The sequence below is a fragment of the Dendrobates tinctorius genome, unplaced genomic scaffold (assembly GCF_039654945.1).
Source record: "Dendrobates tinctorius isolate UK_male_01 unplaced genomic scaffold, ASM3965494v1 ptg000261l, whole genome shotgun sequence".
Lineage (NCBI taxonomy): Eukaryota > Metazoa > Chordata > Amphibia > Anura > Dendrobatidae > Dendrobates > Dendrobates tinctorius.
In genome coordinates, this window is record NW_027361928.1 from 937,483 (window position 1) to 953,267 (window position 15,785).

Here is a 15,785-nt window from a genome sequence, read left to right on the forward strand (position 1 = left end):
ACATCATGCGACTTGGGAGAGGTGGAGAAAACAGGAGTGTCACTAAGGGCACACCGACAACCCCAACTCACCACAGACACAGATTTCTAATCCAAAACTGGATTATGAGCTTGCAACCAGGGGAACCCCAGAACAATGGTATCATGCAAATTATGCAACACCAAAAATCTGCAATTTTCTTGATGGTCTGGGGCGACCCGCATTACCACCTGGGTCCAAAACTGAGGTTTATTCTTCGCCAAAGGAGAAGCATCAATACCCCTCAAAGGGATAGGCGTCTGCAGAGGTGTCATCGGAAATCCACAACGTTTAGCAAAATCCAAGTCCATTAGGTTTAGCGCTGCTCCCGAATCCACAAAAGCCTTAGCGGAAAATGTGGACAGGGAGCAGATCAGAGTAATTGCCAGAAGAAACTTAGGTTGAACACCACCCACAGCAAATGTGTGTGCAAAACGTTTCTCTCGTTTAGGGCAGACAGAAATCATATGAGAGGCATCTCCACAGAAAAAACACAGCTTATTACGCCTTCTGAACTCCTGACGTTGCACCCTAGACAAAACTCTTATCACATTGCATAGGTTCAGACATTTGTTCAACAGGTGGCAACATTTCTCGTGTAGTTTTGTGTTCACGTAAACGTCAATCAACCTGAATGGCTAAGGACATAGAATCGTCAAGACCAGAGGGAACAGGAAATCCCCACCATAGTATCTTTTACGGTTTCTGACAAACCCTTCGGAAAGAGAGCTGCCAAGGCACCATCATTCCAGGTAGTAAGGACCGCCCACTTTCGGAATTTTTGACAGTACAACTCTGCAGAATCCTGACTGTTATGATTGAGTCACCGTAGGAGGCAAAAACAAAAATGCTAGCTAAGTCCAGAAAACCAGAGAGGTTGGCAGCTATCGGATTGCAGACCCCTGATCCTATCACAACAACTAACAGTAGCCGTGGGGGGTTCCTACGATGCCCTAGACCCCTCGATCACAGCTGGAGAATTAAATAGGCCTAAAGAAAGGGGAAATCTAAACTGCCCCAGAGCAGACCCCAAAGCAATAGGCAGCCCCCAACATATAATGACGGTGAAGCAAGATGAAAACACTAACACAGACAGAAAGATAGACTGAGCAAAGACGGGGCCCAAAACTACCTAGATAGGAAAGGACAGGAAGGCTGCTGTCTGCAATCCGTGAAAAACCCTATGAAAATAAGAGCCAACAGACTGACAGTGAAAAAGGCCCTGAAGACGCTAGGCTTCAAAAAAGCTATGTCAGTACTCAGGAATATTCTGAAGACAGAGCAACCGGCAAAAGGAGATTCAGCTCATCCCAGCAGGGAATGGCAGAATCCAGAAAAGCAAGGAAAACAAACACAAAAACATAAATGCAAACAGGCAAAGCAGAAACTTAGCTTAGGGAAGCAGGAATCAGACTGGTGTCCTAGAAGTCCACAGAGAAATCACCCGCAGGGCAGGAGGGCGTCGGCAGCCTTATATCCAGTCAGTGACTCCACTCAGCCAGTCATCCTCATTAGACTCAGGTGCCTGATAATCAGGCTCATTACCTTCCTTTACCAGAATAGGGAGTTCCCCAGACCTCAGTGAAGAAGGGGAAAATGAACTCACAACACCTGACCCTGGCTCAATGCCAATAGGGCTTTGTCAGCCTGATCAATAGCATTAGGTTCATCATACAGCAACCCCAAGGCTTGAAAAAATGCGTTCACATTATTCAGAATAGGATTTTCAGGTTTCAAAGAAAACGCCCAATCCTGGGGATCGCCGCGCAGCAAGGAGATGACAATATTAACCTGCTGCACAGAGCTCCCCGATGAGCTAGGCTTCAAGGCAAGAAATAATTTACAATTATTCTTAAAATTCAAAAATTTAGACCGATCCCCAAAAAACACATCAGGAGTAGGGCTCTTTGGTTCAGCAGCATGTGAATGAGCGAGATAGGCGGAAATTCCCTGCACTTCAGCAGAAAGCTGCTCCACACGATCAGACAGTTGCTTCATCTCCATTAAGAAAATTCCTCCTACGGCCCCAGAGAAAAAGAGGAAAAAATATACACAAAAAAAAATTCTGACACTTTTTTTTTTCCAATTCTTTCCTGCTATTGAGTACCCTAGAATCTGCGGTATGGCTGGTGATTCTGTTATGAATGAGTCACTGGAGGAGGAAAAAACAAAAATACAAGCTAAGTCCAGAAAACCGGAGAGGTTGGTAGCCTCTTCACAGCCGGAGAACTAAATAAACCTAAAGAAAGAAAGGGGAAATCTAAACTGCCCCAGAGCAGACCCGAAAGCAATAGACAGCCCCCAACATGTATTGACGGTGAAAACAGATGAAAACACAAACACAGACAGAAAGACAGGCTGAGCAAACGATGGGGCCCAAACTAACTAGAGAGGACAGGAAAGAAAAGCAACTGTCTGCAATCACGCAAAAACCCTGCCAAAAATAATGTCCAACACGTCTGATAGAAAAAGCCCTGAAGTCACTAGACTTCAAAATCACTATGTCAGCACTCAGGTATATTCTGAAAACAGAGCAAAGAGATCAACTGATCAGAGACAAAAATGGAGTTCAGCCAGTCCCAACCAGGGCTGGCTGAACACAAACACTAAGAAAACCAGACAAAATCTCATAGAACAATAGCAGAGCAAAAACTTAGCTTTAGTAGACAGGACTAAAGTGGAGGCCAGAGCTCAGAGCAGAGAGGTTCACCAGCAACCCAGCAGGGCGTCGGCGGCGGCCTTATATCCACTCAGAGATTCCGGATGTCCAATCACACGCCACCTGTTCAGATGACAGGTTTTTCCCATCCAACTCGATTTCACTACCTCCTTTCACCAGCAGAGGGAGTTCATCGGACATCAAAGGTGAAGGAGAAAATGAGCTCATAACACTGGAGGATGAGACCTGATGTAACAGCAGAATAGTGACTGCAGCTTTGGAGGTGACTGGAGGATAAGACGCAATGTAACAGCAGAATAGTGAGTGCAGCTCTGTAGGTGACTGGAGGATAATGATGTAACAGCAGAATAGTGAGTGCAGCTCTGGAGATGACCGGAGGATGAGACCTGATGTAACAGCAGAATAGTGAGTGCAGCTCTGGAGGTGACTGGAGGATAATACATGATGTAACAGCAGAATAGTTATGCAGCTCTGGAGGTGACTGGAGGATGAGACCTGATGTAACAGCAGAATAGTGACTGCAGCTCTGGAAGTGACTGGAGGATAAGACACGATGTAACAACAGAATAGTGACTGCAGCTCTGGAGGTGAGTGGAGGATAAGACCTGAGGTAACAGTAGAATAGTGACTGCAGCTCTGGAAGTGACTGGAGGATAAGACCTGCTGAAACAGCAGAAGCTCTGGAGGTGACTGGAGGAGATGTGACATACATCTGCTGCAGGCCCGGGATCTTTTCATGTTGATTCTGATTTCTCCTTGCAGAGGGAGAGCCGCCTCTCAGCCTTAAAGAAGCAGGTAGGATGTGCCCCGCCCCTTCCCATAGCCCACTGGCCATATGACCCCACCCCTTCCAATAGTCCACTAGCCATATGGCCCCGCCCCTTCCAATAGTCCACTGGCCATATGACCCCGCCCCTTCCCATAGTCCACTGGCCATATGGCCCCGCCCCTTCCCATAGTCCACTGGTCATATGACCCTGCCCCTTCCAATAGTCCACCAGCCATATGACCCAGCCCCTTCCCATAGTCCACTAACCATATGACACCTCCCCTTCCCATAGTCCACTGGCCATATGGCCCCGCCCCTTCCCATAGTCCACTGGCCATATGGCCCCGCCCCTTCCCATAGTCCAGTGGTCATGACCCCGCTCCTTCCAATAGTCCACTGGCCTTATGACTCCGCCCCTTCCAATAGTCCACTAGCCATATGGCCCCTCCCATTCCAATAGTCCACTGGCCATATGGCCCCGCCCCTTCTGTGGCCTCCATGTCCTCGCCTTCTCCCGCAGTCGTCCCGTTCCTCGGCATGTTCTCTGTTCCCCCTGTTGTGTTCTGCTACGGAGGCCACTGTTCTTGTGTCGGCCATCGCTACCTCTCGGGGTTTTGCTCTTGCAGAAAACATCACCTTTGATTCCTGCGGTAAGAGGCTGGACCGCCTGGTGCAGAAGGGGCGCATAGTGGGCGGCACCAAAGGGAACTCGCCGTGGACCGTCAGCTTACGGAACAGGTGAGGCCCGGGCCCAGGGCGGCACAGACTCGGTGGCAGGCTGAGAGCATTAACCCCTCCGTGTGCCTTTGTGTCCGCAGGCAGGGCGAGCACTTCTGCGGGGGGTCCCTGGTGAAGGAGGACTGGGTGATCAGCACCCGACAGTGCTTCTCCTCCTGGTGAGACTGGGTCGTGGGGTTCCCTCTGTGCATGATGTGGGGCGCTCCCCTCCCCCACACAGAACGTTCTAGAACATTGTGCTTGTATCTCCGCAGTGACGCGGATCTCTCCGGGTACCGCGCCATGGTGGGCACGCTCTTCACTAACCCCACAGCCAGTGACCCCAACCTGCAGTCTGTGGGCTTCAGCAAGATCATGTGCGGCCCAGCCGCCTCTAGTCTCGTCATGTTAAAGCTGGAGAGGTGAGAAATGCGCGTGGACGCAGTGTACAGCAGCGAAGGTCATGTGACCTGCACAGGCGCCAGAGCACGCAGGAGTAGGAAGTGATGTCAGGAGGGGCGTGGCCTCACCTCGTGGCCGTCATCGACCCTGGTCAGAAGTCCTTCTCACTAAGTCTCCTTCCTCCTTAGACCGGTGACCCTGAATACCCGAGTGGCCCTCATCTGCCTCCCTCCGGAGCGCTACATTGTCCCTCCAGAGACCAAGTGTGAGATCGCCGGCTGGGGCGACACCCGAGGTAAGTGCTGGCAGAACGCCGCCAGTCATGTCAGCAGTAGACGGGCACAAGTGATGAGCAGCTCATGTGGTTGTGGGATGTTCCCCTGTACAGCTGCATGTGGAAAGGGGTCTGACGCCTCCTCCAGTGAGGTGGGTCGCTTCTCTATGGTGGGTCGGTCTGACCCCTCCTCCAGTGAGGTGGGTCGCTCCTCTATGGTGGGTCGGTCTGACCCCTCCTCCAGTGGTGGGTCGCTCCTCTATGGTGGGTTGGTCTGACCCCTCCTCCAGTGGTGAGTCGCTCCTCTATGGTGGGTCGGTCTGACCCCTCCTCCAGTGAGGTGGGTCGCTCCTCTATGGTGGGTCGGTCTGACCCCTCCTCCAGTGGTGGGTCGCTCCTCTATGGTGGGTTGGTCTGACCCCTCCTCCAGTGGTGAGTCGCTCCTCTATGGTGGGTCGGTCTGACCCCTCCTCCAGTGGTGGGTCGCTCCTCTATGGTGGGTCCGTCTGACCCCTCCTCCATTGGTGAGTCGCTCCTCTATGGTGGGTCGGTCTGACCCCTCCTCCAGTGGTGGGTCGCTCCTCTATGGTTGGTGGGTCTGACCCCTCCTCCAGTGAGGTGAGTCGCCTAACTATGGTGAATCGGTCTGACCCCTCCTCCAGTGGTGGGTCGCTCCTCTATGGTTGGTGGGTCTGACCCCTCCTCCAGTGAGGTGAGTCGCCTAACTATGGTGAATCGGTCTGACCCCTCCTCCAGTGAGGTGGGTCGCCCATCTATAGTGGGTCGCCCTGACCCCTCCTCCGGTGGGTCGTTCATCTATGGTGGGTGGGTCTGACCCCTGCTTTGGTGAGGTGGGTTGCTCCTCTATGGTGGGTGGGTAGAGGGGGTCTGACTCTTCCTCCTGCCGGTCACCCGTCTCTGGGGGGCAGGTCTGACCCGCCTGTCTCCTCCCCCGCAGGCACCGGCCACGAGGGCGTACTGAAGGTGGCGGACTTCACGGTGATGAGTAATGATGAGTGTAACACGTACAGTAAGAGCCGGACACTGGTGCTGGACCAGGAGATCTGTACCAAGCCCATGCCGACGGAGCGGGGGGCTTGTGAGGTGAGTGACCCTGCTGGGAACCGAACAACCCAACCCTGAGTACCGAACCCTGTCATCCTCCACTGTCTTCACTTCCAGGGGGACTATGGGGGTCCGCTCGCCTGCCTGACACATGACTGCTGGGTGCTGGAGGGGGTCATCATACCGGCCCGCGGATGTGGGAAGATCAATGTCCCCGGCGTATTCACCAGGGTCTCCCTCTACGTGGACTGGATCAATAAGGTGATGAAGATGATCTGAGGGCCTGCGCTCCCCCCGGACCACCAACAGGACTGGACATCACAGGGGAGGACAATGGGGTTTTAGTAATGATTCTGGCTCTGTGTACAGTGGGGGCTTCATCACGTTGAGCCGCAGGTTGGGGTTGTCGCCCCCATTATATGCACCATCATCATCATCATCATCTGTTTTATATATCGGGAAGAAGCCATGTATTTTATCATTACAATAAAATCCAGAAAAGTAAAAAAAAAAAAAAAATGGCGTCACTGTCCATCATATGGAGCAACGGTGCCCAGAGAGGCTGTCGCCCCGTCACTGAGGCTGGACGCAGCAACAGCCCCCCAGAGAGGCTGTCGCCCCCGTGACTGAGGCTGGACGCAGCTGTCGCGCCCCCCCCCCCCATTGCTGGGACAGATAAGAAACGGCTGTCCCAGTCACGGGGTTGGATTAGACGAGGCTGTCACCCCCCCGTCGCTGGGATGGATCGGACGCGGCTGTCACCCTCCGTCGCTGGGATGGATCGGACGCGGCTGTCACCCTCCGTCGCTGGGATGGATCGGGCGCGGCTGTCACCCCCCGTCGCTGGGATGGATCGGACGCGGCTGTCACCCCCCGTCGCTGGGATGGATCGGACGCGGCTGTCACCCCCGTCGCTGGGATGGATCGGACGCGGCTGTCACGCCCCGTCGCTGGGATGGATTGGACGCGGCTGTCGCGTCCCGTCGCTGGGATGGATCGGAAGCGGCTGTCACGGATCGGACGCGGCTGTCACCCCCCGTCGCTGGGATGGATCGGACGCGGCGCTGCACTGTAAAGATTTTATTGTAGAAAAGCTAGGAAAAAATTAACAGAAAGTGAGATAAAACCAGAGCAAAGTGCTTGAAGGTGACGGCGTGTGGTGGAGGACGAGTGATCAGATTTTGCCTTTGCCCCATGTGGTAACGCTCTGACAAAGCACAATCACGTGTTTCCACTGCAGGGTACAAACCTGCTGGGAGTTGTAGTTCTGCAGCAGTCGCTGGTTGCAGGGCTTGTATAGGGGGCTTGCTCTGGCAGTGCATTAATTAACATGTTAACTGTGAATGTGCTGGACGATCCCCTCCCCCCTACAGACACTGGGGGTTCATCCTTCCAGATGCTTCACGATCCACAGCGCGATATTCATGAAGCTGTCAGATTCCGCGTCCACCTTGTCCAACGAGTGGTTGTTTCCGGGATACCAGAGTAACCTACAGGAGAAGAGTGGTCAGAGCAGCACAGAGTATTTACAGCAGTGTATGGAGGGTGGGGGGCAATACCTACCGCGCCTCCACCCCGTGAGCTCTCAGGGCTTTATAATACTCCAGGCCCTGAGTATTCGGGACCCTGTGGTCCTCAGCTCCCAGCATCAACAGCACGGGGGTCTTCACCTGAGGGCAGGACAGTGGTCAGTGACCAAACACAAAAGACCCAAGACCTGAGCTCTCCGGGACCCCCAATGTGGAGGAGGAAAGCTCCGGCCTTTCATGACAGCAACGTCCTAATGCTGCAGCTATAGTCAGAGGAAGCCCACCGCCCGTTCAGAAGAGCCCCTATCTGGTCATAAGAGCCCCCTGCCTGTACCGAAGAACCCTCCGTCTGGTCATAAGAGCCCCCCCGTCACATGAGACCCCCTGCCTGTACAGAAGAGCCCGTCCCTTCACATGAGACCCCCTGCCTGTACATAAGAGCCCGTCCTGAGACCCCCTGTCTGTACATAAGAGCCCGTCACACGAGACCCCCTGCCTGTACATAAGAGACCCCCTGTCACACGACACCCCCTGCCTGTACATAAGAGCCCGTCCCGTCACACGAGACCCCCCATCTGTACATAAGAGCCCGCCCTGTCACACGAAACCCCCCGCCTGTACATAAGAGCCCGTCCCGTCACGAGACCCCCTGCCTGTACATAAGAGCCTGTCCCGTCACACGAGACCCCCTGCCTGTACATAAGAGCCCCCGTCATACGAGACCCCCCATCTGTACATAAGAGCCCGTCCCGTTACACGACACCCCCCGCCTGTACATAAGAGCCCGTCCCGTCACGAGACCCCCTGCCTGTACATAAGAGCCCGTCCCGTCACGAGACCCCCTGCCTGTACATAAGAGCCCGTCACATGAGACCCCCTGCATGTACATAAGAGCCCGTCACATGAGACCCCCTGCCTGTACATAAGAGCCTGTCCCGTCACACGAGACCCCCTGCCTGTACATAAGAGCCCCCTGTCATACGAGACCCCCCATCTGTACATAAGAGCCCGTCCCGTTACACGACACCCCCCGCCTGTACATAAGAGCCCGTCCCGTCACGAGACCCCCTGCCTGTACATAAGAGCCCGTCCCGTCACGAGACCCCCTGCCTGTACATAAGAGCCCGTCACATGAGACCCCCTGCCTGTACATAAGAGCCCGTCCCGTTACACGACACCCCCTGCCTGTACATAAGAGCCCGTCCCGTTACACGACACCCCCTGCCTGTACATAAGAGCCCGTCCCGTCACGAGACCCCCTGCCTGTACATAAGAGCCTGTCCCGTCACACGAGACCCCCTGCCTGTACATAAGAGCCCGTCCCGTTACACGACACCCCCTGCCTGTACATAAGAGCCCGTCCCGTCACGAGACCCCCTGCCTGTACATAAGAGCCCGTCCCGTCACGAGACCCCCTGCCTGTACATAAGAGCCCGTCACATGAGACCCCCTGCCTGTACATAAGAGCCCGTCCCGTTACACGACACCCCCTGCCTGTACATAAGAGCCCGTCCCGTCACGAGACCCCCTGCCTGTACATAAGAGCCTGTCCCGTCACACGAGACCCCCCCATCTGTACATAAGAGCCCGTCCCGTTACACGACACCCCCTGCCTGTACATAAGAGCCCGTCCCGTCACATGAGACCCCCTGCCTGTACATAAGAGCCCGTCCCGTCACATGAGACCCCCCCCATCTGTACATAAGAGCCTTTCCGGGCAGATGAGGCCCCCACCTATGTAGACTAGAGGAACATGGCTTCAACACCAGACCGGGTCCTCAGGACCGTAGCCCCCAACATTCCAACCCACTAACGACCCGAGATCTGAGACAGAAGAGCAGAAATCTCTGACACTGCACAGCGGTTTGGGAAGAGCAGCTCCGGGGCACACACTTCTGCTCAGATACTAAACTCATCATGTACCTTAGAGACGTAAATTATGGGGGATTTATTCAACATGTCTCCCCAGTGCTGGGCCTGTGGGAGCGCCTCGTAGGAGAAGGCCAGACCGGACTCCACGTAACACCTGGAAGGCAAACGCCGGGCTTCATTCACAAGCAGAACTATGTGAGGTTCTGGACAAGCGGAGCAGCGCTCACCAGTCTGGTATGTCCGTAGATCCGATCATTGCAGGGATGTTGGTCACTGGGTTCCGGACCACGCAGGCTTTGTAGAAGTCCGGGTACTGTCCAATCAGATGGCAGGAAAGGAAACCTCCATGTGAACCGCCGCACAGCGCCACCTTGTGGGGATGAATGGGCTCGGACTGTAGGACCTGCAGCACCGCCGTCTGGGGGAGATGCGCTGTGATCAGGAATGCTTAATATAGAGCACCCTCCTATCCCACCAGGAAAACCCCCTACCTGCACGTCCTTCACATCCTGATCTCCCACCTTCCCCAGGATCGACATGACACTATCCTGTCCAAAGCCTAAAGACCCCCTGTAATTCACTGCAACCCACAGACAGAAGGGAAAGGTCAGCGGGGGGCTGCGGGACACGTAGGAGGCAGAACAGACCCACACCGGCCCCCTCTCACCTAGCAGCACAGCGAAGCCCATCTTACACAGCATGGCCGGGATCAGAATCCACTCACTGACGAAAGTGAGCTGTGGACCCCCTGTAGGGAGAAGACAGCATGAGACAGAGACCCCCAGATACAGAGGCTGCTCCCCTGAGGGGAGAGGACCCAGGTAATGAGGGTGGACCCCCTGTAGGGAGGAGACAGCGTGAGACAGAGACCCCCAGATACAGAGGCTGCTCCCCCGAGGGGAGAGGACCCAGGTAATGAGGGTGGACCCCTGTAGGGAGAAGACAGCGTGAGACAGAGATCCCCAGATACAGAGGCTGCTCCCCCGAGGGGAGAGGACCCAGGTAATGAGGGTGGACCCCCTGTAGGGAGAAGACAGCGTGAGACAGAGACCCCCAGATACAGAGGCTGCTCCCCCGAGGGGAGAGGACCCAGGTAATGAGGGTGGACCCCTGTAGGAAGGAGACAGCGTGAGACAGAGACCCCCAGATACAGAGGCTGCTCCCCTGAGGTGAGAGGACCCAGGTAATGAGGGTGGACCCCCTGTAGGGAGAAGACAGCATGAGACAGAGACCCCCAGATACAGAGGCTGCTCCCCCGAGGGGAGAGGACCCAGGTAATGAGGGTGGACCCCTGTAGGAAGGAGACAGCGTGAGACAGAGACACCCAGATACAGAGGCTGCTCCCCCCGAGGTGAGAGGACCAAGGTAATGAGGGTGGACCCCTGTAGGGAGAAGACAGCGTGAGACAGAGACCCCCAGATACAGAGGCTGCTCCCCTGAGGTGAGAGGACCCAGGTAATGAGGGTGGACCCCCTGTAGGGAGGAGACAGCGTGAGACAGAGACCCCCAGATACAGAGGCTGCTCCCCTGAGGTGAGAGGACCCATGTAATGAGGGTGGAACCCTGTAGGGAGAAGACAGCGTGAGACAGAAACCCCCAGATACAGAGGCTGCTCCCCTGAGGTGAGAGGACCCAGGTAATGAGGGTGGACCCCTGTAGCGAGGAGACAGCGTTAGACAGAGACCCCCAGATACAGAGGCTGCTCCCCCCGAGGTGAGAGGACCAAGGTAATGAGGGTGGACCCCTACAGGGAGAAGACAGCGTGAGACAGAGACCCCCAGATACAGAGGCTGCTCCCCCGAGGGGAGAGGACCAAGGTAATGAGGGTGGAACCCTGTAGGGAGAAGACAGCGTGAGACAGAGACCCCCACATACAGAGGCTGCACCCCCGAGGTGAGAGGACCCAGGTAATGAGGGTGGACCCCTGTAGGGAGGAGACAGCGTGAGACAGAGACCCCCAGATACAGAGGCTGCTCCCCCCGAGGTGAGAGGACCAAGGTAATGAGGGTGGACCCCTGTAGGGAGAAGACAGCGTGAGACAGAGACCCCCAGATACAGAGGCTGCTCCCCCGAGGGGAGCGGACCAAGGTAATGAGGGTGGAACCCTGTAGGGAGAAGACTGCGTGAGACAGAGACCCCCAGATACAGAGGCTGCACCCCCGAGGGGAGAGGACCCAGGTAATGAGGGTGGACCCCTGTAGGGAGGAGACAGCGTGAGACAGAGACCCCCAGATACAGAGGCTGCTCCCCCCGAGGTGAGGACCAAGGTAATGAGGGTGGACCCCTGTAGGGAGAAGACAGCGTGAGACAGAGACCCCCAGATACAGAGGCTGCTCCCCTGAGGTGAGAGGACCCAGGTAATGAGGGTGGACCCCTGTAGGGAGAAGACAGCGTGAGACAGAGACCCCCGATACAGAGGCTGCTCCCCCCGAGGGGAGAGGACCCAGGTAATGAGGGTGGACGCCTGTAGGGAGAAGACAGCGTGAGACAGAGACCCCCAGATACAGAGGCTGCTCCCCCGAGGGGAGAGGACCCAGGTAATGAGGGTGGATCCCTGTAGGGAGGAGACAGCGTGAGACAGAGACCCCCAGATACAGAGGCTGCTCCCCCCGAGGTGAGAGGACCAAGGTAATGAGGGTGGACCCCTGTAGGGAGAAGACAGTGTGAGACAGAGACCCCCAGATACAGAGGCTGCTCCCCTGAGGTGAGAGGACCCAGGTAATGAGGGTGGACCCCTGTAGGGAGAAGACAGCGTGAGACAGAGACCCCCAGATACAGAGGCTGCTCCCCCCGAGGGGAGAGGACCCAGGTAATGAGGGTGGACCCCTGTAGGGAGAAGACAGCGTGAGACAGAGACCCCCAGATACAGAGGCTGCTCCCCTGAGGTGAGAGGACCCAGGTAATGAGGGTGGACCCCTGTAGGGAGAAGACAGCGTGAGACAGAGACCCCCAGATACAGAGGCTGCTCCCCTGAGGGGAGAGGACCCAGGTAATGAGGGTGGACCCCCTGTAGGGAGGAGACAGCATGAGACAGAGACCCCCAGATACAGAGGCTGCTCCCCTGAGGTGAGAGGACCCAGGTAATGAGGGTGGAACCCTGTAGGGAGAAGACAGCGTGAGACAGAGACCCCCAGACACAGAGGCTGCTCCCCCGAGGGGAGAGGACCCAGGTAATGAGGGTGGACCCCTGTAGGAAGAAGACAGCGTGAGACAGAGACCCCTAGATACAGAGGCTGCTCCCCCGAGGGGAGAGGACCCAGGTAATGAGGGTGGACCCCTGTAGGGAGAAGACAGCGTGAGACAGAGACCCCCAGATACAGAGGCTGCTCCCCCGAGGGGAGAGGACCAAGGTAATGAGGGTGGACCCCCTGTAGGGAGAAGACAGCGTGAGACAGAGACCTCCAGATCCAGAGGCTGCTCTCCAGAGGGAAGAGAACCCAGGTAATGAGGGTGGACCCCTGTAGGGAGAAGACAGCGTGAGACAGAGACCTCCAGATCCAGAGGCTGCACCCCGGAGGTGAGAGGACCCAGGTAATGAGGGTGGAACCCTGTAGGGAGAAGACAGCATGAGACAGAGACCCCCAGATACAGAGGCTGCTCCCCAGAGGGGAGAGGACCCAGGTAATGAGGGTGGACCCCTGTAGGGAGAAGACCGTGAGACAGAGACCCCCAGATACAGAGGCTGCTCCCCAGAGGGGAGAGGACCAAGGTAATGAGGATGGACCGCTGTAGGGAGAAGACAGCGTAAGACAGAGACCCCCAGATACAGAGGCTGCTCCCCTGAGGGGAGAGGACCCAGGTTATGAGGGTGGACCCCTGTAGGGAGAAGACAGCGTGAGACAGAGACCTCCAGATCCAGAGGCTGCACCCCCGAGGTGAGAGGACCCAGGTAATGAAGGTGGACCCCCTGTAAAGAGAAGACAGTGTGAGACAGAGACCCCCAGATACAGAGGCTGCTCCCCTGAGGTGAGAGGACCCAGGTAATGAGGGTGGAACCCTGTAGGGAGAAGACAGCGTGAGACAGAGACCCCCAGATACAGAGGCTGCTCCCCCCGAGGTGAGAGGACCAAGGTAATGAGGGTGGACCCCTGTAGGGAGAAGACAGCGTGAGACAGAGACCCCCAGATACAGAGGCTGCTCCCCCGAGGGGAGAGGACCAAGGTAATGAGGGTGGAACCTTGTAGGGAGAAGACAGCGTGAGACAGAGACCCCCACATACAGAGGCTGCACCCCCGAGGTGAGAGGACCCAGGTAATGAGGGTGGACCCCTGTAGGGAGGAGACAGCGTGAGACAGAGACCCCCAGATACAAAGGCTGCTCCCCCCGAGGTGAGAGGACCAAGGTAATGAGGGTGGACCCCTGTAGGGAGAAGACAGCGTGAGACAGAGACCCCCAGATACAGAGGCTGCTCCCCCGAGGGGAGCGGACCAAGGTAATGAGGGTGGAACCCTGTAGGGAGAAGACTGCGTGAGACAGAGACCCCCAGATACAGAGGCTGCACCCCCGAGGGGAGAGGACCCAGGTAATGAGGGTGGACCCCTGTAGGGAGGAGACAGCGTGAGACAGAGACCCCCAGATACAGAGGCTGCTCCCCCCGAGGTGAGGACCAAGGTAATGAGGGTGGACCCCTGTAGGGAGAAGACAGCGTGAGACAGAGACCCCCAGATACAGAGGCTGCTCCCCTGAGGTGAGAGGACCCAGGTAATAAGGGTGGACCCCTGTAGGGAGAAGACAGCGTGAGACAGAGACCCCCGATACAGAGGCTGCTCCCCCCGAGGGGAGAGGACCCAGGTAATGAGGGTGGACGCCTGTAGGGAGAAGACAGCGTGAGACAGAGACCCCCAGATACAGAGGCTGCTCCCCCGAGGGGAGAGGACCCAGGTAATGAGGGTGGATCCCTGTAGGGAGGAGACAGCGTGAGACAGAGACCCCCAGATACAGAGGCTGCTCCCCCCGAGGTGAGAGGACCAAGGTAATGAGGGTGGACCCCTGTAGGGAGAAGACAGCGTGAGACAGAGACCACCAGATACAGAGGCTGCTCCCCTGAGGTGAGAGGACCCAGGTAATGAGGGTGGACCCCTGTAGGGAGAAGACAGCGTGAGACAGAGACCCCCAGATACAGAGGCTGCTCCCCCCGAGGGGAGAGGACCCAGGTAATGAGGGTGGACCCCTGTAGGGAGAAGACAGCGTGAGACAGAGACCCCCAGATACAGAGGCTGCTCCCCTGAGGTGAGAGGACCCAGGTAATGAGGGTGGACCCCTGTAGGGAGAAGACAGCGTGAGACAGAGACCCCCAGATACAGAGGCTGCTCCCCTGAGGTGAGAGGACCCAGGTAATGAGGGTGGACCCCTGTAGGGAGAAGACAGCGTGAGACAGAGACCCCCAGATACAGAGGCTGCTCCCCCCGAGGGGAGAGGACCCAGGTAATGAGGGTGGACCCCTGTAGGGAGAAGACAGCGTGAGACAGAGACCCCCAGATACAGAGGCTGCTCCCCTGAGGTGAGAGGACCCAGGTAATGAGGGTGGACCCCCTGTAGGGAGGAGACAGCATGAGACAGAGACCCCCAGATACAGAGGCTGCTCCCCTGAGGTGAGAGGACCCAGGTAATGAGGGTGGAACCCTGTAGGGAGAAGACAGCGTGAGACAGAGACCCCCAGATACAGAGGCTGCTCCCCCGAGGGGAGAGGACCCAGGTAATGAGGGTGGACCCCTGTAGGAAGAAGACAGCGTGAGACAGAGACCCCTAGATACAGAGGCTGCTCCCCCGAGGGGAGAGGACCCAGGTAATGAGGGTGGACCCCTGTAGGGAGAAGACAGCGTGAGACAGAGACCCCCAGATACAGAGGCTGCTCCCCCGAGGGGAGAGGACCAAGGTAATGAGGGTGGACCCCCTGTAGGGAGAAGACAGCGTGAGACAGAGACCTCCAGATCCAGAGGCTGCTCCCCAGAGGGAAGAGAACCCAGGTAATGAGGGTGGACCCCTGTAGGGAGAAGACAGCGTGAGACAGAGACCTCCAGATCCAGAGGCTGCACCCCGGAGGTGAGAGGACCCAGGTAATGAGGGTGGAACCCTGTAGGGAGAAGACAGCATGAGACAGAGACCCCCAGATACAGAGGCTGCTCCCCAGAGGGGAGAGGACCCAGGTAATGAGGGTGGACCCCTGTAGGGAGAAGACCGTGAGACAGAGACCCCCAGATACAGAGGCTGCTCCCCAGAGGGGAGAGGACCAAGGTAATGAGGGTGGAACCCTGTAGGGAGAAGACAGCGTAAGACAGAGACCCCCAGATACAGAGGCTGCTCCCCTGAGTGGAGAGGACCCAGGTAATGAGGGTGGACCCCTGTAGGGAGAAGACAGCGTGAGACAGAGACCTCCAGATCCAGAGGCTGCACCCCCGAGGTGAGAGGACCCAGGTAATGAGGGTGGACCCCCTGTAAAGAGAAGACAGCGTGAGACAG

At 56.7% G+C, this 15,785-nt stretch overlaps 2 protein-coding genes across 4 annotated transcripts in view; one reads left to right on the forward strand and one right to left on the reverse strand.

Moving 5' to 3' along the window:
* The window catches only part of MST1 (macrophage stimulating 1), a 45,771-nt gene extending 39,327 nt beyond the window's left edge, over window positions 1–6,444 (forward strand). For both annotated transcript variants that reach the window (XM_073558886.1, XM_073558885.1), the window contains exons 13-19: window positions 3,461–3,493; window positions 4,094–4,205; window positions 4,286–4,363; window positions 4,460–4,606; window positions 4,775–4,881; window positions 5,819–5,964; window positions 6,043–6,444. In XM_073558886.1, coding sequence (XP_073414987.1) covers window positions 3,461–3,493; window positions 4,094–4,205; window positions 4,286–4,363; window positions 4,460–4,606; window positions 4,775–4,881; window positions 5,819–5,964; window positions 6,043–6,204 — 785 coding nt within the window. In that variant the 3' untranslated portion in view covers window positions 6,205–6,444. The remainder of the gene's footprint in view (window positions 1–3,460; window positions 3,494–4,093; window positions 4,206–4,285; window positions 4,364–4,459; window positions 4,607–4,774; window positions 4,882–5,818; window positions 5,965–6,042) is intronic.
* A 546-nt stretch (window positions 6,445–6,990) lies between these two features.
* The window catches only part of APEH (acylaminoacyl-peptide hydrolase), a 53,641-nt gene continuing 44,846 nt past the window's right edge, over window positions 6,991–15,785 (reverse strand). The window contains exons 17-22 of one of the 2 annotated variants that reach the window (XM_073558883.1): window positions 9,994–10,074; window positions 9,818–9,906; window positions 9,554–9,744; window positions 9,378–9,480; window positions 7,489–7,595; window positions 6,991–7,415 (exon numbers count right to left, since the gene is read on the reverse strand). In XM_073558883.1, the coding sequence (XP_073414984.1) occupies window positions 7,310–7,415; window positions 7,489–7,595; window positions 9,378–9,480; window positions 9,554–9,744; window positions 9,818–9,906; window positions 9,994–10,074 (677 nt within the window). In that variant the 3' untranslated portion in view covers window positions 6,991–7,309. Of the gene's footprint in view, window positions 7,416–7,488; window positions 7,596–9,377; window positions 9,481–9,553; window positions 9,745–9,817; window positions 9,907–9,993; window positions 10,075–15,785 lie in introns of those variants that run through there. The other variant, XM_073558884.1, reaches the window with a different exon arrangement.